Raw genomic sequence first — 22,920 nt, forward strand, 5'->3', positions numbered from 1 at the left:
TTGTCTGTGACCTTCACCACAGCTCATGGCAACACTGGATCCTTAACCCACTGAGTGAGGCCAGGGATCGAACCTGCATCTTCATGGATACTAGTTGGGCTCATTACTGCTGAGTCACGTCGGGAACTCCCCTTTGTTCATTTTTAATTGAAATTTTAAAGATTATGCATGATTTTATATATTTAAAAAGTTAGCCCTTTGTCATAAAATTTGCGCTAGCCTGGAGTTCCCGTCGTGGTGCAGTGGTCTGCAGTTCCCGTCATGGCGCAGTGATTAGCGAATCCGACTAGGAACAATGAGGTTGTGGGTTCGATCCCTGCCCTTGCTCAGTGGGTTAAGGATCCGGCGTTGTCGTGAGCTGTGGTATAGGTTGAAGCCACGGCTCAGATCCTGCGTGGCTGTGGCTCTGGCTGTGGCTGGCAGCTACAGCTCCGATTTGACCCTTAGCCTGGGAACCTCCGTATGCCGTGGGAGCGGTCGAAGAAAAGGCAAAAAGACAAAAAAGAAAAAAAGAAAAAAATTTGCACTAGTCTATTTCAGTTTGCTGTTTTTCTTTTTTACTTTGGATGTACAAGGCTCGAAGAAGAAGAAGAAGAGGAAATTACCCTCTGATGTGAATGAAGGGAAAACTGTCTTTATCAGGTATGACTCTCTACCTTGAGAACTGCTGTTTGTGCTGCCTGCATAGGTTTCTCTTCTCTTCTTCCTCCCTCAGTCCCTTTCTTCTTCTTTTTCTTCATTAATTCTGTTCGATCCGCCCAAAAGTTAGATGCATCTAAGACCATTAGCACACCTGCCCTAGGAACATGCCACACAATGAGAAATGTAGGAGAATCAGGAGTTCCCGTCGTGGCGCAGTGGTTAACGAATCCGACTAGGAACCATGAGGTTGCGGGTTCGGTCCCTGGCCTTGCTCAGTGGGTTAACGATCCGGCGTTGCCGTGAGCTGTGGTGTAGGTTGCAGACGCGGCTCGGATCCCGCGTTGCTGTGGCTCTGGCGTAGGCCGGTGGCTACAGCTCTGATTCAACCCCTATCCTGGGAACCTCCATATGCCGCGGGAGCGGCCCAAGAAATAGCAACAACAACAACAACAACAAAAAGACAAAAGACAAAAAAAAAAAAAGAAATGTAGGAGAATCAGAACTATACACAGAGGATAAATAGCAGGGGTCTGTACATCTTATCTGTCCTCAGAGTTTATTCTTTGTTATTGGGTTGGCATCATTTGGAACAAATTAGTTCTTCAACTGTTAGAAACATCTTGCTTCTGGCCTTTGTTTTAGGGTGAGTGCTGGGAGGGGTGATACCACTTGCCGCAAGTGATTGCTCTTCTTTATGCCTAACTTATCTTCTGAATGAGTGCCCAGAGTTAAGTAAGGCATCCCATCTATTTCCTGGAAAACTGAAGGAGGGAGATTGATTTTGCTCTGTGTTGCCATTGCTGTTTTAGTCCTACTGACTTTAGGAGGTCGAGATATTTTTGGCATAACTTCTCATCCTTTTTTTGGGGAGGGGGGAATTTTCTCATCCTTTCTTAAGTACCATTGTGCTTGGGCCATTTGGGTCTTGTTTTGAAGATGTCTATTTTATCCTCTTGTACAGTCTTTTTAGATTGTTTTTATTATGCAGGTAATGTACATTTACTGTAGGAAATTTAGGAAATAAATGAGCAAAAAAACACAAAAATTAACCTTAATCACTACTCAGGAAGCACCCATACACATGGCTGTATTATGAATGTTTACAAAGGTGATCTTAACCTATACATGCTGTGCTGTAGTCCATTTTCTCCCTTTACAGTGTATCTCTCTCTAATCTTTTTTTTTTTTTAAACTGTGTTATCTGGAATTTCCATTTTGTATTTGTAGAGGATTCTGTGTAACAGGAAAGAAGGAGTGTCACACTTAGAAGCTGTGACCCTATTATCAAGGATACCATTCCTTATAAATCTTTTAACTCAAAAAGAACTTAGGGAAGTAAAAGGATGGAAGAGAGAGAGCTATCTGCATAATGAGGCAAATTGGAAGAACGAGTGTAGCTAGGATGTGTCTTATTGCAGACCATCTCTTTTATCTTGGTTAGTCCATGAGATAGAATTGTTAATAGGGTTGTTAACTGAGTATAAGAGAAGCAAAATTGTAGATATTTATTTGGGACTGTTTTTCTTACCCCTGGAAGGCTACGCACAGCTAGGAAATGAGGAATCTTTACACTGTGTTGTAATTTAGTAGAACAAAATCTCCTTCCAACATTTTTTAATCCCATCGAGAGAAATAGTAATTTTCTTTCTTCCTTTTTTTTTTGCTCTTAGCTAGTAAACTTTACCATGTTTGGTTTTGAGTTATTGTTTGAAGGATTTTCTGACTTCTGTAAAATTTTAACTGAAATCTGGATTTCATAGCAGCACAGAGGAGAATATGGCTAATGTATACATGGAGAGACCAGCATTTGACTTCTCATTAGCCCTCTGTGAGTCTTTTGGTCATAGTAAGGGAAACTAATTTCAACCAATTTAAGCAAAAAAGCGGGTTTGTTGGTTGAACATTGGCGCAACTCACAGAATCAGAGCTGTCAAAGAGCAAACGTCAAGGAGGGGATGAAACTCTGGACAGTTCTGGGCCCCTTCCTGCAGAAAACTGTGGGGTCTTTTTCTCTGAAGACACTCCTCTTTTTTTTCCTTGTTAAGGTATAATGTGTTCGGTAAAGCGCCTTAATGTAAATGTACAACTCGGTGACATTTTTCATGTGTATAACCATCTATATGCATAGATCTTTTTATGTGGATGTGTGTATATTGTGTAACCGCATCCAGATCAAGATAGAGGACATTTTCAGCTTCCCGAGTTTCCCTCAAGTAGGACATTGCTGTTTTGAAGTGGATCTACATCTGTAATTTCTGCTCTTTGTATATGTCTGTTCAAATTTGAAATTTCTGGGAGAGAGAATCCGGTTAACAGAGGCAGGTCAGTCAGTTATGGGCGACGGGCAGTCATACATTGAAGGCCTGGCCACTGGGGACCACCCCTGTTAGTCCTGTCCTTGAATGAGGGAGGGTGGTTGTGAGCAAGGGAGCCGCTCCAGCTGACGTCCGAGTCACTCACTTCATTCTGGGACACAGGATCTTACCTTTTTCTTTTTTCTTTCTTTCTTTTTTTTTTTTTTTTGATGACCGCACCCATGGCATATGGAAGTTCCCAGGCCAGGGACTGAATCCAGGCTACCGCTGCAACCTACAGTTATGGCAGTGCTGTCTCCCTAACCCACTGCACCTGGCCAGGGATTAAACCCTTGCCTCCATTATTGACGTGAGCTCCTGCAGTTGGAGTCTTAATCCGTTGCACCACAGCAGGAACTCCAGGATCTCACTTTTGTAAGTTGACTTTTTTTCCAACCCGATTGTCTTCCTTAGAAACCTGTCCTTTGACTCAGAGGAAGAAGACCTTGGGGAGCTCCTCCAGCAGTTTGGAGATCTTAAATATGTCCGCATCGTCTTGCATCCAGACACAGAGCATTCTAAAGGTATTTGCTATCAGCTGGTCAGGCCCTAAAAGGCTTGAGACCACTGCCATGGGCACTGACTAGGTTACACAAGAGCATAATGTGTGCCATTCAGAGGGGTCTACCATCCATCCGGGTTTCTGTGGTCCATAGAAGCACCAAGGACATTCTGAGCTTGTCTTCTGTGGTGTCAAACTCAGCATCTCTAATAGTGCTGCCAGCCATAATTTTGTCTAAGTTTTTTAAGCTCTTGTTTATTTATTTTGGGGTAATGAATTCCATTTGTTATTCTTTGAATTTCAAATGTGATAGCATCTCATGGGTATTAATCAGTCCACATTTCTTGAAAATACTGGGATATTTTTCAATTGGTTTTGTTAGAGGTGGAAGCTGACAGAAACTTTGTTGTAGTGGCAATAGTCAGAAGGAAAGCTATGAAGCAGGAGTGCTGTCCTGGGTTGTTTGTCCCTAAAGCTATTTCTTTTGAGCTTAAAGTTTGAGGATTCTTTATTCTGATATACTAATGTTAGGGAAACATCTTTTCAACCCATTTATAGTCTTTAGTTTTGTGAATTGCAGTCATGCTACAAAAGCAATGAATTCTTAATTCATTCTGGTTCTTAGTTCCTTTGAGATCTAGCAAAAACCATGAACCTTCTCCTCAGAAAAATGCCATTTCCGAGTGTTTGGGGCCTCTCTGGAGTCTATCCATGGATTAATTCCCTCCATCCTAAACCTCCTTATTTTCCAGATTGATGAAGCCTGATCATTTTTGGTTTTTTACTCAGCTAAAAAATATATAAATTAGGCAGTATAATGGAAAGAAAACTGCTTTTTGGAGATTAGGGATCTAATCCCAACTAAACCGTAGTCTAGCTAGGTGATTTTTTTTTTTTTTTGCACTCATTCAAACCAGTGTGGACCTCAGTTTCTTATGTGTAAAATGAATGGGTTCATTTAGAGTAATCACTTAAGGTGTCTTCAGCTCTGATATTCAGTTATGCTTCTTGTACTTTCTCTATTTCCATCATGCTTTTCTGAAAACAGGCAACTAGAATCGCATGGGATGTTCCAAATACTGTAGGATATTACCTGACTTCGATAATCTCCCTTATCCTTTTCTGGGTGCAGTAACATTGAGTTGACTTTTTTTTTTTTTTTTTTTTTAAGGGCTGCACCCTTGGCATATGGAAGTTCCCATGCTGGGAGTCGAATTGCAGCTATAGCTTCTGGCCTATGCCACAGCCACAACACCACCAGATCCAAGCTGTGTCTGTGACTTACACCGTAGCTCGTGGCAATGCCAGATCCTTAACCTACTGAGCAAGGCCAGGGTTCAAACCCACGTCCTCATGGATACTGGTCAGATTCATTTAGCCACAACAAGAACTCCGAGTTGACTTTATCTATCTATCTGTCTGTCTGTCTATCTATCTATCTATCTATCTATCTATTTATTTTTGTCTTTTTAGTGCTGCACCCATGGCATGTGGAGGTTCCCAGGCTAGGGGTCTCATCGGAGCTACAGCTGAGAGTTAATAGTCTTAATAAGCATAGTTTTCATTATTTTTTCATAATGCATTGTCTTTCCCTAGCTCATATTACATTTTTTGGCCTTTTTTGCCTACCCTCATAACCTTGGCCTCCACCTACACTTCATCCTGTCAGCATGCTATTTGACTGCCTAGAAAGGTTAGGTATTACCTGAAGACTTAAGGGAAGTGTTAAGATTGAACCCAGTAGTTACCCTGGAAATTCCAATGATAAAATTCTTTTTTTAATTTGTCTTTTTTTTTTTTAGGGCTGTACCCGAGGCATACGGAAGTTCCCAGGCTAAGGGTCGAATTGGAGCTGCAGCTGCTGGCCTCCATCACAGCCACAGCAACGCCAGATCTGAGCTCCCTCTGCCATGTACACCATAGCTTATGGCAACTCTGGATCCTTAACTCACTGTGCAAGGCCAGGGATCAAACCTGAGTCCTCAGGGATACTAGTTGGGTTCATTACCACTGAGCCACAGCAGGAATTCCCAATGATAAAATTCCTAACCGTTCAGAGAGAAATACCTATTTTCCTCATATTGGCGAAATAGACTAATCTGCCCCTTAGAAACATTTACCTCCTTGTTTCTTTCTATATTATTTGCTTTTTCCTCTTGAGTATCTACTAATGCTGAATGTTAGGGTAGGTGCTCTGGATATAGACAGCCAAGAAACATGGCCCTTATTCCTGAGGCATTCAGGTATTTGGGGGAAGTTGCCACCTGAGCAGTACTGTAGTGGAGATGAGAGTGGAGGATTGGCAGATGGGGCACTTGGTTGTGCCTGGATGACCTCACTAGATGGTGACCTTGGGTTGGCCTGACACATGTCCTTCCAGTTAGTCTGTTGCCATTTGTTCTCAAAGATCAGTGCCTCAGTAGGTCTAGGAAATATGGCATTGTTTTCATATATGAGGGAATATTTAAAGTTTAAAGGAATACTAACAAAATATTATGAAACCTAATATTTCTTTTTTTGGAGTTTACTGTAAGGTGAACTTTTTTTTCCCTTTGCTTATAAAAGTTGGGGTTTTTTGGAGTTCCCTTTGTGGCTCAGTGGGTTATGAAACTGACTAGTATTCCATGAAGAAGCTGGTTCAATCCCTGTCCTTGCTCAGTGAGTTAAGGATCCAGCATTGCCTTGAGCTGTGGTGTAGGTCACTGATGCAGCTCTAATCCCACCTTGCTGTGGCTGTGGCTGGCAGCTGCAGCTCTAATTCTCAACCCCTAGCCTGGGAAGTTCTGTATGCTGCAGGTGTGGCCCTAAAATGCAAAAACAAAACAAAAACCAACCCCCCAAAACCCCGTTTTTTTTTAAAGTCATTTTTTGGGGCATATCTGCAGTATGGAGAAGTTTCCAGGCCAGGGTCTGAACCCTAGCTACAGCAGATTGCCAAATCCTTAACCTCTAGGCCACCAGGGAACTCTTATAAAAGCTGTTTTTTTTTATCGATAGCAGAAAATTAGGCTGGGTTGAATGGCCCTGCTTCTAACCAATGAAAGTTGTGCTTGTGGAAATTCTACAACGTGAGTCAAGAGTTGAGCTCATGGCTTTCTGGTCACTACTGTATTCATGGGATACAGGCCAGAGACTTTTACTCCAAGAGGCATCTCTGTCCTTATCTGATGCCTCCCCAGTGACTGTGATGACAGTGAGATCTGTAATTAATTTCAGGGTTAAGTGCTTGCGGCCTTGCTTTTTTAGTCCTCTAACAGGCACATAGTAAATGATGCTGAATTAAATGTTAGGCTGGAATTTCTCTAGTATTTCACGTGGATATTCCTTTTTTTATCCCCCCTTTTGGGCTACTCCACGGCATATAGAGTTCCTGGGCCAAGGGTCAAATCTGAGCCATAGTTGTGACCGATGCCACAGCTGCAGCAATGCTGACTCCTTTAAACCACTGTGCCAGAGCAGGGGTCAAAACTGTGTTCTGGTGCTGCAGAGATGCTGCCAATCTCGTTGCACCACAGTGGGAACTCCTCTTGTGGATATTTCTTATTAAGGAGTGAGATGGTGAGACTAAAAGTTTTAAGGAGCATTGGAAAAAACGAAGGAATAATACTCTTTCATTGTGAGCAGGTGTGCTGTCTTACCTGCCTTTGAATTTACACTGCCTGACCCAGTGTGTATTAGTTAAATCTCATAGTAATTAACAAAAAGATGCTACTGTCCCATCCATATTGTGTCAGGGTGCCACTGGGCTTCCTGGTGGGCCATGGGAGTTTGGGATCTCACTTAGTTTTGTCTGTCTGTGCAGGTTGTGCATTTGCCCAATTTATGACTCAAGAAGCAGCTCAGAAGTGCCTTGAAGCTGCTTCTCCAGAGACTGAGGTAAGGAAGACATTTCCTTTACCCTGTAACTTAGGCAACTGTGGCTCCAGGGGAACATCTGAGGTTTACACAAAGCTTTTGTTACTATTGTCAATGATGTAATAATAATAAAGCTAACACTTTTTGAGCCCTTAGTGTGTTAGGCACTGATGTTTACACACATTACCTTGTTTAATCCTCACATTACCCCCATGGGTGTATGTTAAGTACAATCACTGTCCCTAGTTTTTGGTGAGGAAGCAGATATAATAATTATTTATGGATCACTCTGTGTGTGTCAGTCTCTACCCTCGGCTGATGACATGAAAGACTGGGACAAGGAGGGGTTAAGGCCATCTGTGAAGTGGAGCAAATGTTTGAGAAAGTGTGTAAATGATGGAGAATTTTTCTGTCTATTTTTAACCAGGTATAATTTAAGTTACCCTGTATTGCCATGGTCTCTTAAATTCTCCTGAGTAAACACTACCATTTCATTAGTTTTCTTTAGACTACCAAAAATTCGCCTGTTTATAGATCATTTCCCTCAATTTAGGCCTACTTTGTTCATTTTAAAATAAATGAACATGTGGCCTTCGCACAGCTGAACTCTATATCATTAGGCTCAGTGATCCCTTGCAGCCAGCTGGGCTAAAACATCTTGGGGTTTGGGTTCCACAGCATAATTGGGGTTTGCTGTTTTCCCTTTCCTTGGTGTTCCTTGTTACTCATTGTGGGTTTTAAGAGGGAGGTTGCAATCTTACAGGGTGGTGGGCTCAAACTGGATGGCCGTCAGCTCAAGGTTGACTTGGCAGTGACCCGTGATGAGGCTGCAAAGCTCCGGACAAAGAAGGTGAAGAAGCCGACGGGAACTCGGAACCTCTATCTGGCCCGAGAAGGCTGTGAGTAGTGGCAGGGAGACATGAACCAGGCTTCTGAGTAGCTGGCCCCTTGCTGTGACAGTGACCCCAGCAACAGTACATTTGGGGCATGTTTCCAGCTAAAAATAAAAACCCTATGGCCTCTTTAACAGTGATATATTGTAATTCCACTTTAGCAGATGGGGCTTTCTCTTAGGAAGCCTTCACCCAGTTTGGGCATGGCCCAGTCCTGTTCTCCTTTCTGCCTGCTTGCCTTTGGACCTTTCCATCAGAGGATTAGCAGGGCAAAGAGGGAAGAAGAACTCAGATTACCTTTGCCTCTTGTCATCATTTCTGATAGCTTTTGTGAGGGAGTTGAAAATTAAGACTAAAATTACTCTTTTGGATTATTCATGGATTTTAATTATGCACTGAATACCTTTCCCTTCATGTCAGAAAGATAATCAGAAATTAGCTTTAAGAAAAGAGAAGAATTCCTTCCTCTAGGTCACACAGTAGTGCCATCTGCTGCACAGCTGCACAGCCTGGACTAGGAAGTGGGAGGCTGTTGGCCTTTGAGACCAGGCCCAGTGTTGCGATGTGGCCGTTTTCTAGGTTCACTTATCTCACCACTGAGAATGGCTGCCAAATACATGAGCAGTGAAATTCCAAGGATGGCTTATAGGTAGAACATGTTTTGCATTCCAGATGCCTGAAGTGCACTCATTTCCAGAACTTCCTCTAGTCCTTTCCACCTAGGCATGTTCATGAAATTTTTTGAGGGGAAGGAGAGGAAAGAGGAACAAAATCACAAAATGTTCAGAGTTTTAGTCCTTGAGAGCAGCTCACAGACAAGAACTTAGCCCTGTAGCCTATTTCTGGCCCTACCCAGATGCCACTATGTCCTGGCCAGCATAGTCCTCTGGGCCCTGTACAAAGAGCTTGCATCATTCAAATCACATTCCTCTTATTGCTCAGTGAAAAGTCCCTTGCTGATGTCTTGGCCTTTTTCCCTCTTTCTGCAGTGATTCGTGCTGGGACGAAGGCTGCAGAGGGTGTGAGTGCTGCTGATATGGCCAAAAGAGAACGAGTGAGTAGATTAGGCACCAGCCTTTAGGTTCTGCCTGACTTCATATAAATCAATCAATGAGAATAACTGAATGTAGGAAGTGCTCATCAAAGAGGCAGGTATCGGTCAGAGGTGCTTCCTACACTATTGTTAGAAAATAAGCACCCAGCAGTTCCCGTCGTGGCGCAGCAGGAATGAATCCGACTAGGAACCATGAGGTTGCGGGTTCGATCCCTGCCCTTGCTCAGTGGGCTAAGGATCCGGCGTTGCCGTGAGCTGTGGTGTAGGTCGCAGACGTGGCTCAGATCCTGCGTTGCTGTGGCTCTGGCGTAGGCCATCGGCTACAGCTCCAGTTAGACCCCTAGCCTGGGAACCTCCATATGCCACGGGTGCAGTCCTCAAAAAGACAAAAAGAGAAAAAAGAGATTAAGCACCCAGCTAAAACAGCAAGTAGCCCAGCATTGTACATAATATGGCAGCATTACATGTGATTATTTTCCTTACACTCAGTAGTAAATGTTTGCTAAATAGTCTGCTTCTAGATCATGGGAAACTTGAGCTGTATGTAATTAGGTATCAATATAAATGCAGAATAATATAAAGAATATCAGAATGGCCTAGAGTTAGGAATTGAGCTAATTCTATGTAGATACGGGTCTTGAGAGAGTGAAGATGCCTGATTTTTTTGGGGGGGGCAGTGTGGTATCTCCAGATTATAAAATCATTTTAGGAAAACTATATTGTGGCATTTCCACTGATAACTGATACTATTGAGATCCTTTGCTGCTTGGTAATGTCTATTCCAGGAATTTTTACTTTTGCCTATATAGCTTATATTCAAAAAGCTAAGCCAGCCTAGAGTGGTAAAGATTCATAGTCATTAACAAGATTAGCTATATAACCTGAAAGTGCAGAAGACGGTGGGCAGAGATGAGACTATAGTGATAGCAAGGGCAGCATGTCTTTACTGGGTGGTTTCTAGATAGTGTTCTTGAATTTTTTTGGAGTGAGCATCTGGGAATATGATTTGGGGGGGCATTGTACCCCTTTTCTGACCACAATGTGATGGTGACACATTTAATTTTCCCTTAAAATGAATTTTTCTAGCAAAAAACTCACTGTATACCTTTTAAATCCCAGTAGGCACAGCCTTTCCTGAGAGAAAAGTCACGCTGTTGAGTTTAGGGGTGATAGCCTCTTCATTTAGCCCTTTAAGAGCGTTCCTGCCGTGGCGAAGCGCGTTAAGAATCTGACCGCAGCAGCTTGGGTGGTTCCATCGGCATAGGTTCAGTCCCTGGCCCAGCTCAGTGGGTTAAAGGATCCGGCATTGCCACAGCTGTGGCGTACGTTGAGCTGTGGCTCAGATTCAGTCCCTGGCCCAGGAACTTCTGTACGCTGTGGGCTCGGCCTTAAAAAAAAAAAAAAAAAAAAGTCCTGTAAAATACTTGTTTCCAGAGTGTTTATTTTTGTGATTTTTTTAGGACCTTCACCAAACATGAAGCAGCAGGAATAAGACTTGATAAGAGAAAAAATTTAAAACTTTTCTCTACTGATCTAATTTTAACAAACAAGTCAGGAGAAGAAAGTCATCCTTTCACTTTAGAGACAGATTGCCTGGGACTTGTGCTTTGTGTAGCATAGTTGAGCCTCTACAAGCAGAATTTGTTGCTATGGCCATTGACTTTTTTTGCCTCAAGGTGGCAGAGTTGAGACAGGGCAACATTCTTTCAAGTATTCTTTAAATAAATTCCATTTTCTTTTGGAAGGACTAAACAATTAGTTAAGAGTTAGTGGGTAGGTAAGGGCTTGACATAGATGTTAACCACGATATTTTTTGTTACTTGCTCTGGGCCAAGTTTGAAATTGGGATTTTGTGCACATTACCTCATTTTGGCCTCACTCAGAGATTGATACTATATTTTGATCTATAGTTCTGCTCTGCGGGTGAAGTTATTGAGGCTTAAGTGGTTTCATGTGACTTCTCCAGTTAGGGTTGAATTTCTAATTCAGTCTGACTCCAGAGCCCATGGTCTGTCTAATCACTTGCCCACCGTCTTGCCTCCATGAACCTTTCTTTCCCTGTACTGGGCATCAGAAAGCAGCAGGGGGGTTGATTTCCCTCCTTTCTCCTATATGTTATTGGATAGGTTATGATTCTTTGCTGTTGGAATTATGAGCTTTTATTTGTAAAGGGATTGGATTGTAATGTATTTAACAATGGATTGTTCTTTCAGTTTGAGCTGCTGAAGCATCAGAAACTCAAGGACCAGAATATCTTTGTCTCCCGGACCAGGCTGTGCCTGCATAATCTCCCAAAGGCCGTGGATGACAAGCAGCTCAGAAAGCTGCTGCTGAGTTCCACAAGAGGGGAGAAGGGAGTGCGCATCAAGGAGGTGAGAAATTTTATAAAAATCATTATAAAATTTTATAAATTTTATAAAAATCATAAAATTTTATTAAATTTTATAAATTTTATAAAAATCATTATAAAATTTTTTAAAAAGAGAGAAAACTATGTCTCAATTACTGTGCCTCGGAACTTCCGTTCTCATCCTGGGTCAGATCAAGTGTAGTTCAGGCTATGCTACTAGCAGATCAACAGATTTTCTTTTGGACACATTGTCAGCAGACAAGCTGAGTTCGCCAGTTTTCTTTTTTATTTTTCTTTTGGCCACACCCATGGCATGCAGAAGCTCCCTGGCCAGGAACCAAACCCATGCCACAGCAGTTATTTGACCCATAGCAGTGATAATGCTAGATCCTTAACCCACCGAGCCACCAGGAAACTCTGTTCATGGTGTTTTGATTTAAAAAAAAATTTTATTTCCCTATTTTAAGAACTACCTTTCACAGCTGATAAAATTGTAGCAGAATGTGGGGGAGTCTCTGCCCTCGTGAATTAATTTAGCAAGCATTTTTTGGATACCTGCTGTGTTCTCAGCATACCAGGTACTGTAATGTTAATTTTCTTGCAGAGAAAATAATCTGTGTGCTTTGCTTTTTTTTTTTTTTCTTCTTTGCTTTCCAAAGCCACACAACCTACACCACAGCTCACAGCAAACGCCAGATCTTTAACCCACTGAGCAAGGCCAGGGATCAAACCCACAACCTCATGGCCTCTAGTCAGATTCATTTCCATTGTGCCACGATGGGAACTCCTGTGCTTTGCTCTTTAGAAGAGCATATCTCTACCATTTAGACTCTTCCCCAGTAGTAAGAGGGTTCAGTGCCCTGCGGTGAGCACAGGGAGCCACCTGGGTCTTCAGTAGTTGCGTTGGACAAACTCTGGTTTCACACTAAGACTTTGTTGTTGTTGTTGTTGTTGTTGTTCTTTTGTCTTTTTAGGGCCACATCCACCACATACGGAGGTTCCCAGGCTAGGGGTCGAATCAGAACTGTCGCTGCCCGCCTATGTCACAGCCACAGCAACGTGGGATCCAAGCTGCATCTGCGATCTACGCCACAGCTATGCCAGATCCTTAACCCACTGAGCGAGGCCAGGGATCGATCCCACGTCCTCATGGATTCTATTCAGGTTCATTAACCTTTGAGCCATGATAGGAACTTCCTTACACTAAGACTTGGTTAGGCTCTGAGTGAGTACAGAAAACTCTGCTCTGTGCCCATAGCACTGTGTGCATACCTCTGTCATAGCATCTACTGCCACACTGTCCTATAATTATCTGTCAGTCTTTGCTCCCAGCCAGACCGAGCTCTTTGAGAGCAGGTGTTAGCTCATTGTTCTCAGTTCCTGGCATAGTAATTGAGTCATAGTTTTCTCTCTCTTTTTTTAAATTTTATAATGATTTTTATTGTTTTCTATTACAGTTGGTTTATAATGTTCTGTCAGTTTTCTGCTGTACAGCAAAGTGACCCAGTCTCACACACACACATATATATATATATATATGTATTATGAATCTGCTTTGCTCTGATTCGTCAGCATAAGCTGTTTTCCTACTCCTGGAAAGTCTCTTAGAACGTATGGTACTGGTGTTTAGGGAATTACAGGAGAGACTGAACAATATCAGCACACGGCTGATACCACTTTCAATAAAACTGTTCAAAATGTTACTGGCAGAGGGGTCAGTTGTGTAATCTCTCATCAACACCCACAGTACTTAGTGTCTGCCCATTTAAAATGTGTCATCTTTTAAAGAAATGTACATGTGTTTTACATTATTTGCATTATGTTGAATTTTCTCTTTCATCCTTTCAAATGTGGAAGTATAATATCTCAGTAAGACAGTAAGCCTCTTGAGGATAAGGGCCTCATTTTATGCTTTTCTTGATGTGCCTAGAGCATATGGTACAGTTCTAGGCACAGAGAAGACATGGACATGGACCAAATGCAGCATCCAAGTGTCCCCAATATCTACTTTATCTGACAACTTTAGCTTCCAGGAATAAAAACATGTAAACGATCTGTTTTTCCCAAATATCCTACTGTTCCTGGGTGCTCCAGGATGCCTCTCACAGCTTAAGGATTTCGGGGGAAGTCACATCAGAGAGGAGCTGAGCTTTGAGCAAAGACAGCTAAAGCTTCTTCCTGAGGCTGTATGTTGGGCAGCATCGTCCCCATGCCTGATCTGTCTGTCTTTTCCTTCCTTCCTTCCTTCCTTCCTTCCTTCCTTCCTTCCTTCCTTCCTTCCTTTCTTTCTTTCTGCTGCACCTGCAGCATGTGGAAGTTCCCAGGCCAGGGACTGAACCCGAACTGCAGCAGTGATCTGAACTGCTGCAGTGATAACACTGGATCCTTAACCTGCTATTCCATATCAGGAACTCCCTGAATTGTCTTTCTGATTTAAAACCACGAGGTCTTCATCCTTTCCTTCTTCACTAATATCCTTTCTGAGTGCTTTCTTCAGTGATGAGATCTGTAGACAGTGCTTCCGCCTCAGTGTTAACTTATACAACCTCGAGTATCGAGTACCATGTACCTCTTACCTAGTATGTATTGTCATCTCAACAGTTAGCTTTTGTAATTTTTCCTTGGAAAGTTTATTTTGCTTACATGCTTATTCGTGGGTGTTTGTTGATGTCTATAAACTCTCAAAAAACAGGAAAATATCTCATTTGTTTGCTTCTCTCGGTAGGTGTCTTCTAATAAAGACAGGCATTCCTAAGTGTTCCACCAGTACAGTTCTGGTGGTGACGATCTAAATGGAGACTGTTCCAATAACCTGATTTTTTGTTTTTTTGTCTTTGGGTTTTTGTTTTTGTTTTTTTCCCATAACCTAACTTCTTACTGAAGCTGTTAAGCATCTTCATCCTGCAATTACTGATTTTTTTTCTTATTCTGCTCTACTCGTAGTGTCGGGTGATGAGAGACCTCAAAGGAGCTCATGGGAAAGTTAAGGGTCAGTCCTTGGGCTACGCCTTTGCAGAGTTCCAGGAGCACGAGCATGCCCTGGCCGCCCTGCGCCACATCAACAACAATCCAGAAATCTTTGGGCCTCAGAAGGTGAGCCTCCTCCTGTGGGGAGACATTTGCAGAAAGCCCTCTCACATTGGCGTGGTGGGTGAGAGTGGCAAGGGAGGGAGTGAGCAGCCCTTCAGGTGGTAGGATGATCAGGAGGAACCCTGAATGGGATCGGCTGCCTGCAGAACTGGCCCCTTGGCTTCTAAGGGGAGTGAAGTAGCAACAACCTCTGCCTTGCAAGAAGGCGGGGAGCGGTGGGGGGGGACATCTCAGCTCATTGCATGCACGGATTAAGAAATCTAATGAGTTCCCGTCGTGGCGCAGTGGTTAACGAATCCGACTAGGAACCATGAGGTTGCGGGTTCGGTCCCTGCCCTTGCTCAGTGGGTTAAGGATCCGGCGTTGCCGTGAGCTGTGGTGTAGGTCGCAGACGCGGCTCGGATCCCGAGTTGCTGTGGCTCTGGCGTACGCCAGTGGCTACAGCTCTGATTCAACCCCTAGCCTGGGAACCTCCATATGCCGCGGGAGCGGCCCAAGAAATCGCAGCAGCAACAACAACAACAACAAAAAGACAAAACAAAACAAAAAAAAAAGAAATCTAATGAATGGCTTTCTTTCTCCTTCTGCCAGAGACCAATAGTGGAGTTCTCTTTGGAAGATCGAAGGAAACTTAAAATAAAGGAAATGAGGATGCAGCGCAGCCTGGTACAAAAGGGAAATTTTGGGGGGTGGGGGGCTTTTTAAAATTGTAGTAACATGCATGTCCCATAAACCTTATTATTATTTTTTAAGTGTGTAGTTAGAACAGTTTCTTTGATGCCATGTTTAGACTTTGTTTTGTTCAGTTTGTGTTTCTGCTCCCTTGGTGTAGTCTCTGCCTTGTTAGGTTCCTTGTTACCCTTTACCCTTAGTCTCCTAGAACTCTGCCGGCTGTCTCTCCTCTGCTGGCCTGGCTTGTGATAGCTCCACAGGAGGAGGAGGGAGGAGAGGGGAGACCCAGACGGATGTTATTACCAATGAGCAGTGCTTGTACTGTAGGGTTTCATGATGTATGTGTCAAAAGTAATAGCCAGAATTAAGTGCTACTTGTTCTATAGAGTTCAGCTATCTCGTCCATAATTCTTTTTGCTTCTTGGATGGCTCCAAAGTGTGATGCCTGATAGTTTCAGCACTGTTTGTAATCTAGTAGAGTATAGAGGAAAGAACAGGGACTTTGGGGCCAGGAATACTCACGTTCAGACTCAGGCTCTGCCGCTTTCTGAGTTCCTTGGCAAGTTATTACTTATTACCTCTCTCAGCTTCGGTTTCTAGTTTGTAAAACAGGATTGACATCATCTGTGTTACGTGGCTGATGGGGATTAAATGGGGTAGTAGTGTAAGTTGTCTCACACACCACATGGTCCGTACAGAGTCAGTACTCATTCTCTTACCCATCTTGCCCCAGGACATGGAAGGCCAGGTTATTCTTGATACCATAACTCTTACAGATCTCATTGATGTTATGCCTTAGCTTGTAAATATACCAAACATTTGCTGTGTTTTGGTGTCCTTCAGGTATATACCATGAGCATGACTTATAGGAGCTGTGGTTAATAGAACGGCCCTGGGTTACCTGGGCTCTGGTGATTATTCAGGGCAGCTTTGTTATTGCAGGTATAGAATTATTTACTGCAATTCAGGTAGTGTTATTTGTTGCCTACACTTAGGCACATGCTGATCTTTCTGTGTAAAAGTGTCCCTTTTCCCTGACTCAGGGATGCTGCTTCTCAGTTTCCATATTCAGATCAATCAACTGCACTTCCTCAAGTACCATTTTCCCACCTCTCTCAAAAGACTTTTTTACTTGCACTTTCATGAACTTCCTTGAAATCGTCTTTAGTTTTTTACTTTGTTTATGTCTTAGCTCCACTAGGCTGTGAGTCCTAAAAGATGGACACTTTGGTCTATCCATCTGTGCCCTGACTGCTTAGAAACAGAGACTGGCACATCATAGGCATATAATCTTTGTTGTATCAGGGTACAGACAGAATAACACGATTATTACATTTATTTCACATGAATCTTATTTTTCTTCTCCCACCAATGCCACCTAAATCTGTTATGTAGTTTTTGCTTTCCATCTCAGGTCATCTTTTCTTTGTCTTTATTTCATTTAACTTTTTGGTTTTTTTTTTTTTTTGTCTTTTTAGGGTTGTACTCATGGAATATGGAAGTTCCCAGGTTAGGGGTTAAATCGAGCTGCAGCTGCTGGCTTACGCTACATCCACAGCAATGCCAGATCTGAGCCATGTCTGCAACCTACACCACAACTCACAGCAATGCCAGATCCTTAACCCACTCAGCGAGGCCAGGGATCAAACCTGCATCCTCATGGATGCTAGTCAGGTCTGTTACCACTAAGCCACAATGGGAACTCCCTATTTCATTTAACTTTAATCTTCTTCATGTAGATTTGAGTTTCTAACATCTGTCATGTTACCTCTCTCAGTAAATTCATGTATTACTTCTTAAGGTCTACCCGTGATAAATTTCTTTAATTTTTGCTTCTCTGAGAGAGTCTACTAATCCTTCAGTTTTGATGAGTTCATGGATCAAAATTCTAGGTTGGTGGATACAGAATTCTCTCATGGATACAGAATTCTAGGTTGGTGATTTTTTTCCACCCAAACATTAAATATTTGATTCTGTTCTCTTCTTGCTTACTTGGTTTCTGAAGAGAAATCCAATGTAGTCTTAACTTTGTTCCTCTGTAGGTAAGGTATTTTCCTTGCCTCTGGCTTCTTTCAAGGTTTTCTATTCACTTTTCTGCTGTTTGATATATTATGCCAAGGTGTAGATTTTTTAGTATTAATCCTGTTTGGTAGTTGGCCGAGCTTCCTGAGGTTTAGTGTCTGTCTTTAAGTTTGTAAATCCTCGGCTCTCACTACCTCAAATATTTCTTCTTTTCTTTCTTTCTTTTTTTTTTTTTTTTTTTGCTTTTTAGGGCCTCACTCACGGCATATGGAGGTTCCCAGGTGAGGGGTGGAACTGGAGCTGCAACTGCCAACCTATACCAGAGCCACTGCAATGCAGGATCCAGGCTGCGTCTGTGACCTAAACTACAGCTCACAGCAATGCCGGATCCTTAACCCACTGAGCAAGGCCAGGGATTGAACCTGCAATCTCATGGCCACTAGTCAGATTCGTTTTCACTGTGCCACAATGGCAACTCCTTTTCTTTCTTCTCATTTCCCTTACACATTTGTTACACCTTTCTTTATAATTATCCCGTGCTACTGGCCTTTGTTTTCTGCTGGCTTTTGAGTTTTGGCTTTCCCTCTATTTCTGCGTGTAGAAAGGGAAGTGGTGCTTTTGGGTCCCCACCCAGAAACTCTGTGTTACTATTTCAGGGCCTGTGAACTACTTGCATTCTCTTTCCTAAAATCTCTGACTATTTAGGGGAAGAATTCTCCTTCTTTCACCAAACTCACTCCTCTTCTGCTGAGTATTTCCAACACATAAACCTCATCCAGAAACCAAAATGGCATTCTCTTGCAGCAAAAAGTGAAATCCAAGTCTGCAACTGGTGAGCCCCAGCAGGAGCCACCAGAGATGGGGAAAAAACAGCAACAGAAAGCAGCTCAGAACCACACGCAAGAGCAAAGCAAGGCCCCCGTGGAGCAGAAGGGGAAGGTGGGCTCCGTCTCGTGGACAGGGTTCCAGACCAAGGCCGAAGTGGAGCACGTGGAGCTGTCTGATGGAAAGAAGAGAAGAAAGGTCCTGGCGCTCCCCTCTCACCGAGGCCCCAAAATCAGGTGAGATGCAGGACAGCTTCTGAGGGGTTTGCTTTTGCTTTGCCTTTTTTCCTCTTTGTGGCTTTTGTTTGGATGAAAGGGATGTTTCGTGTGTGCCAGTCCCATGTGTAGCGTTGATGCATAAGTATCTCCACATCAGCAGAGAGCTCACTCTTGGACCAAATGGAGGCCAGAACAGGGCTGGCAGAGGGCACCTCCGAGGAACCTTCCAGCGTGGGCTTTTGTGCCATTTTTCTTCTCTTCTGAAGAGCTTCCTCCCTTCCAGATGGCCGGCCGCCTCTGGTAGCTGAGGCCCACTTACCTGAGGTTCCCTTGTAGTTTCTCTTTGGGACAACAGCTTAGTGCTATCCACAAAAGTCGGTCTTTACAAAATAAGTGTTAAAAGTAAATGAAGGTTTTTGAGATTCCCTTGAGGTTTTAAGCCAGAATGAAAAAAATAGGTATACAGATATTGAGTCCTAGGATGTTCTGTTGCAGTATCCCTTTTTAGCATGACTTTTCATGGGCTTGGAAAGAGCCAGTGTAAGAAAAGGCATTTTATTTTCTGGGCTGAGAAAACCTCAGGGGTACCAATTAGAGGAAGAACTCAGGGTGACACTTGACCGTATTGCTGCAGGTTGCGGGACAAAGGCAAGATGAAGTCTCTCCCTCCCAAGAAGCCAAAGCCCCAGGTAAACCATTGGAAGCAAGAGAAGCAGAAATTATCTTCCAAGCAGGTGAGTTCTGTAGGGCCTGAGGTTTGGTATGTATGGCACAGTTCTACCAGGGATGTAGCCATTTTTGTGCCTTAATCTGTTGAGCAAAAGGAAAGGGCTTCTAAATTGCAGTTATGTACAAGGTTGCATCTTTTTAAAGGATATAGAGATGCACAGTCCTAAAAGTGATAATGGCATTAAGATGAACCCCATGTATTAGTTACTCTAGTTCAAAAGTATCTTGTTTTACTTAGCAATCCCCTCTCCCCCCTGAGTATATTGTAGCAGATTCTACCTCACTTGTAAATGTGCCTCACGTGGAAATGAGGAATATTGCTCAGAAAAGTATCTCAGAGTGCCTCTCCAGCCATTCAGGCCTTAAACACACATACACACAAACATACATTATGTCATCATCACAGCTAATGAAATTAAGAAGAAGCCCTTAATATCTGATAAGCAACCTATATTAGAATATCCCCAGTTGCCTCAAAATATATTTAATACTTTTTTTTAGTTAGTATGAATCAGGTTCCAAACAAAGTCGACATTATATTGGGGGGGTTTTTGGTGGGGGGAAGGGCACGCCCACAACATGTGGAAGCTCCCAGGCCAGGAATCACACCCAAGCCACAGCAGTGACAACACTGAATCCTTAACTGCAGGGAACTCCTGTATTTGGTGTTTAAATCTTTTAGGTCTTGGTTTTTTTCCCCTATAGTATCCAGTCTTCCTTACCACCTACCTTTACCTATGCTATTAATTTGTTGTTGAAGCCAGGCCCTTAGTCTTTTAGAATATATTACTTTTTTTTTTTTTTGCTTTTTATGGCTGCACCCGAGGCATATGGAAGTTCCCAGGCTAGGGGTCAAATCGGAGCTACAGCTGCCAGCCTACACCACAGCCACAGCCACATCAGATCCGAGCCGCGTCTGCGACCTACACCACAGCTCATGGCAACGCCAGATTCTTAACTCACTGAGCGAGGCCAGGGATCAAACTGGCAACTTCATGGTTCCTAGTTGGATTCATTTGCGCTGTGCCACAACGGGAACTCCCGAGAATATATTACATTTTGAATTTAGCTTCTTTCTTCCTTGTGCTATCATTTAACTTGTTCGTCTCATAGTCTGTATTACCTACAAATTGGTCCTTAGATCTAGAGGCTTGATTAGATTCAAGTTGTTTGCTTGGCAGGAGTATTTCATAGGCAGTGCTGTGTACTTTCAGTTGCATCACACCATAAGATGCACAAGTGTCCGGTTGCCCCATTTTTCGTGATGCTCTGATTCCTCAGTAGGCTTAGGGTGTCTACCTTCTCCCTCCATTTGTGAAGCCCTCCATCAACCTCCCACCTGTGGTCCTAGGGGACCTGTGGTCCCATTGATGATAGTTACCTAGATCCGTATCTCAGTGTCAGCTGCAGAGTGGTAATCCTCTAATTTCATCAATGCTTTTGCTTTTTTTTTTTTTCCTTCTTTTTGGGGCCATACCTGTGGCACATGGAAGTTCCTGGGCTAGGGGTTGAATAGGAGCTGTAGTCACTGGCCTACACCACAGCCACAGCAACTCAGGATCCGAGCCACATCTGTGACCTACACCACAGCTCATGGCAACGCCAGATCCTTAACTCACTGAGCGAGGCCAGGGATTGGCCCTGCATCCTCATAGGTACTAGTCAAATTTGTTTCTGCTGAGCCACAAGGAGAGCTCCCGTTTTTGCTTTTTTTTTTTTTTTTAAGTAGAATTCTAGAAAAAAAGAATCTCTTTGTCAGCTGTTTGGTTACCATGAAATACCATTGTATAGGATAAGCAGGATAAATGCTTGATTTTTTCTCTTTTAAAATCAGTTTCCAGGGTAATGGGTTGGTGCCCTACCAACCTCTCTGGTGACCAGTAAGATTTTTTTTTTTTTCATCTTGTGATTTTTGAGTTTTAATATGCAGTCAGATGCAGTCGTTATTCTTGTCCCATCTGAGGCCAGCAGAAGCCCATTCAGGTGGACTCCTGAGTCCTTCTGACATGACCCCGTCTTTGGTAGCATCCTTGCTTTCCAGTACAGCCAGATATCCCAGCCATCTTAGCTGCTTCTTTGCCAGTCCTGGTATTAGCTTCCAAGGAGTCCTGGTTCTTTTCGTTGAAAATAGTGGTTCTGTATTCTTGATCATTTAACGTCAAACTTTCTTTTTCCCTCCCCTAGTCCCTTTCTTTTAAGGGTATAAGAAGCGTTAGTTTCTCATTCTACTCCAGAAATCTGAGTCTCTGAGAAGTCTCTCGTCCGTCATATTATCTTATGGAGCCCATCCTATGTCGTAGAGAGCTTTCTCTGGAACCCCGTAAGCAGTGTTCTTGGTGAGGGAGTGGGCAGGCGAGACCATGCAGACCCTGGCCTGACTCAGCGGCGAGGAGATTCACGTGAGCATTTGGGAGCTGGACTAGGAGAGGCTTCTGACACACCCGAACAGTGTTTTAGTGGGGCCTTTTCTCTTAGGAATACCTCGTCCGATTTCTTACCAATGGATGATTCTTTTGAGGTCACTCTCTGGAAGACCCTCTTTTGGTGGACAAGGTCTTTGAGCCCACTCATTTTTTCCCTCAGGTGGCCTGAGGGTAAGGTGATTTTAATGCTTGAAACTTATGTTTATGTTTAGTATCTTATATTTCCTTACCTTTCCTTTGTAGGTGCCTAGGAAAAAAGCTCAGGGAAATAAGGCAGAAATTCGCTTCAACCAGCTGGTCGAACAATATAAGCAGAAGTTATTGGGACCTTCTAAAGGAGCTCCTCTTGCAAAGAGGAGCAAATGGTTCGACAGTTGATAATGCCAACAGACTGGATAAGGAGCTGGATTGTGTGCTTCTTGGTGAAGCCCCCCTCCCCCCATGTCATTTACTGCGGGAAAGAAACCACTGAGTGCCCTGCCACTTTGTTGGGGGCCCCTCTGGGCCGTGCACATCTGAACTTGCGTCTCTCCCTGGTGTGCGGTTAGTTAACCAAGAAGAGGAATATCAGAAAGACATCATGATGCTTCTTGCATGTTTCGTGCGAAGGTGTGTCTATAATTCTTACGCATTTTAATTCTTTGTTTCTCAAATGGTAACAGTTATAAAAAGCATTCTTTAGTGCTGAATTTTTAAGATGTATATTTTGTTAAGGATCTTATTTAAATGAGATATTTTATGGCTTTTCGAGTAACAGACTCATTTCTAACATGTGAATCCTTTATTATTTATAAATGTGTTTGACCTTCCTAACTCTTAATTCAGTCATGTAGTCCTACATACTGCAGGGATTGATTAAGAAAGAGCAGAGAAAGATGATTTCCCAGCTAATCTCTGAGGGTGGGACTTGGAAGGTCATGGAGGGCGTGGGGCCAGGCCGGAGCACCGCCTGGCGTTGTTTGCCAGAGGAGTGGGTGATTGTGGGTCATTAACCACCAGTCAGTTGGCAGCAGCCCCCAGACAGTAGCCTGGCTGGTGAGCACCTGCGTTGCCTCTCTTGCGACGCCTCCTCCTGCAGACTCAGGGAGTGGGTGGTGGAGAGAGCAGTGAATGTGCGGCCAGAGAAAGAGCTGGAAATACAGCACAAAGTTCTTAATTCCCTAGTCTCTGATGCTGTAATAAGTGATGCTTTCTTCAGAACCATTGCTGACCTACGGATGTAGCTATTTCATTGCAGAGTCTTAGGAAACCAGTGAACACTCAGAACGCCCTTAGTTGGTTAAAAGATGGA

General features: G+C 43.2%; 1 protein-coding gene across 2 annotated transcripts in view; it reads left to right on the forward strand.

The window, feature by feature from the left end:
- The window catches only part of RBM28 (RNA binding motif protein 28), a 34,547-nt gene extending 12,229 nt beyond the window's left edge, over positions 1-22,318 (forward strand). For both annotated transcript variants that reach the window (XM_047763399.1, XM_047763400.1), the window contains exons 9-19: positions 576-642; positions 3,411-3,520; positions 7,301-7,374; positions 8,117-8,252; positions 9,236-9,300; positions 11,514-11,672; positions 14,594-14,743; positions 15,332-15,406; positions 18,239-18,495; positions 19,112-19,211; positions 21,873-22,318. In XM_047763399.1, the coding sequence (XP_047619355.1) occupies positions 576-642; positions 3,411-3,520; positions 7,301-7,374; positions 8,117-8,252; positions 9,236-9,300; positions 11,514-11,672; positions 14,594-14,743; positions 15,332-15,406; positions 18,239-18,495; positions 19,112-19,211; positions 21,873-22,007 (1,328 nt within the window). In that variant the 3' untranslated portion in view covers positions 22,008-22,318. The remainder of the gene's footprint in view (positions 1-575; positions 643-3,410; positions 3,521-7,300; positions 7,375-8,116; positions 8,253-9,235; positions 9,301-11,513; positions 11,673-14,593; positions 14,744-15,331; positions 15,407-18,238; positions 18,496-19,111; positions 19,212-21,872) is intronic.
- The last annotated feature ends 602 nt before the right edge of the window (positions 22,319-22,920 follow it).

Source organism: Phacochoerus africanus, chromosome 16, assembly GCF_016906955.1.
Source record: "Phacochoerus africanus isolate WHEZ1 chromosome 16, ROS_Pafr_v1, whole genome shotgun sequence".
Classification (NCBI taxonomy): domain Eukaryota; kingdom Metazoa; phylum Chordata; class Mammalia; order Artiodactyla; family Suidae; genus Phacochoerus; species Phacochoerus africanus.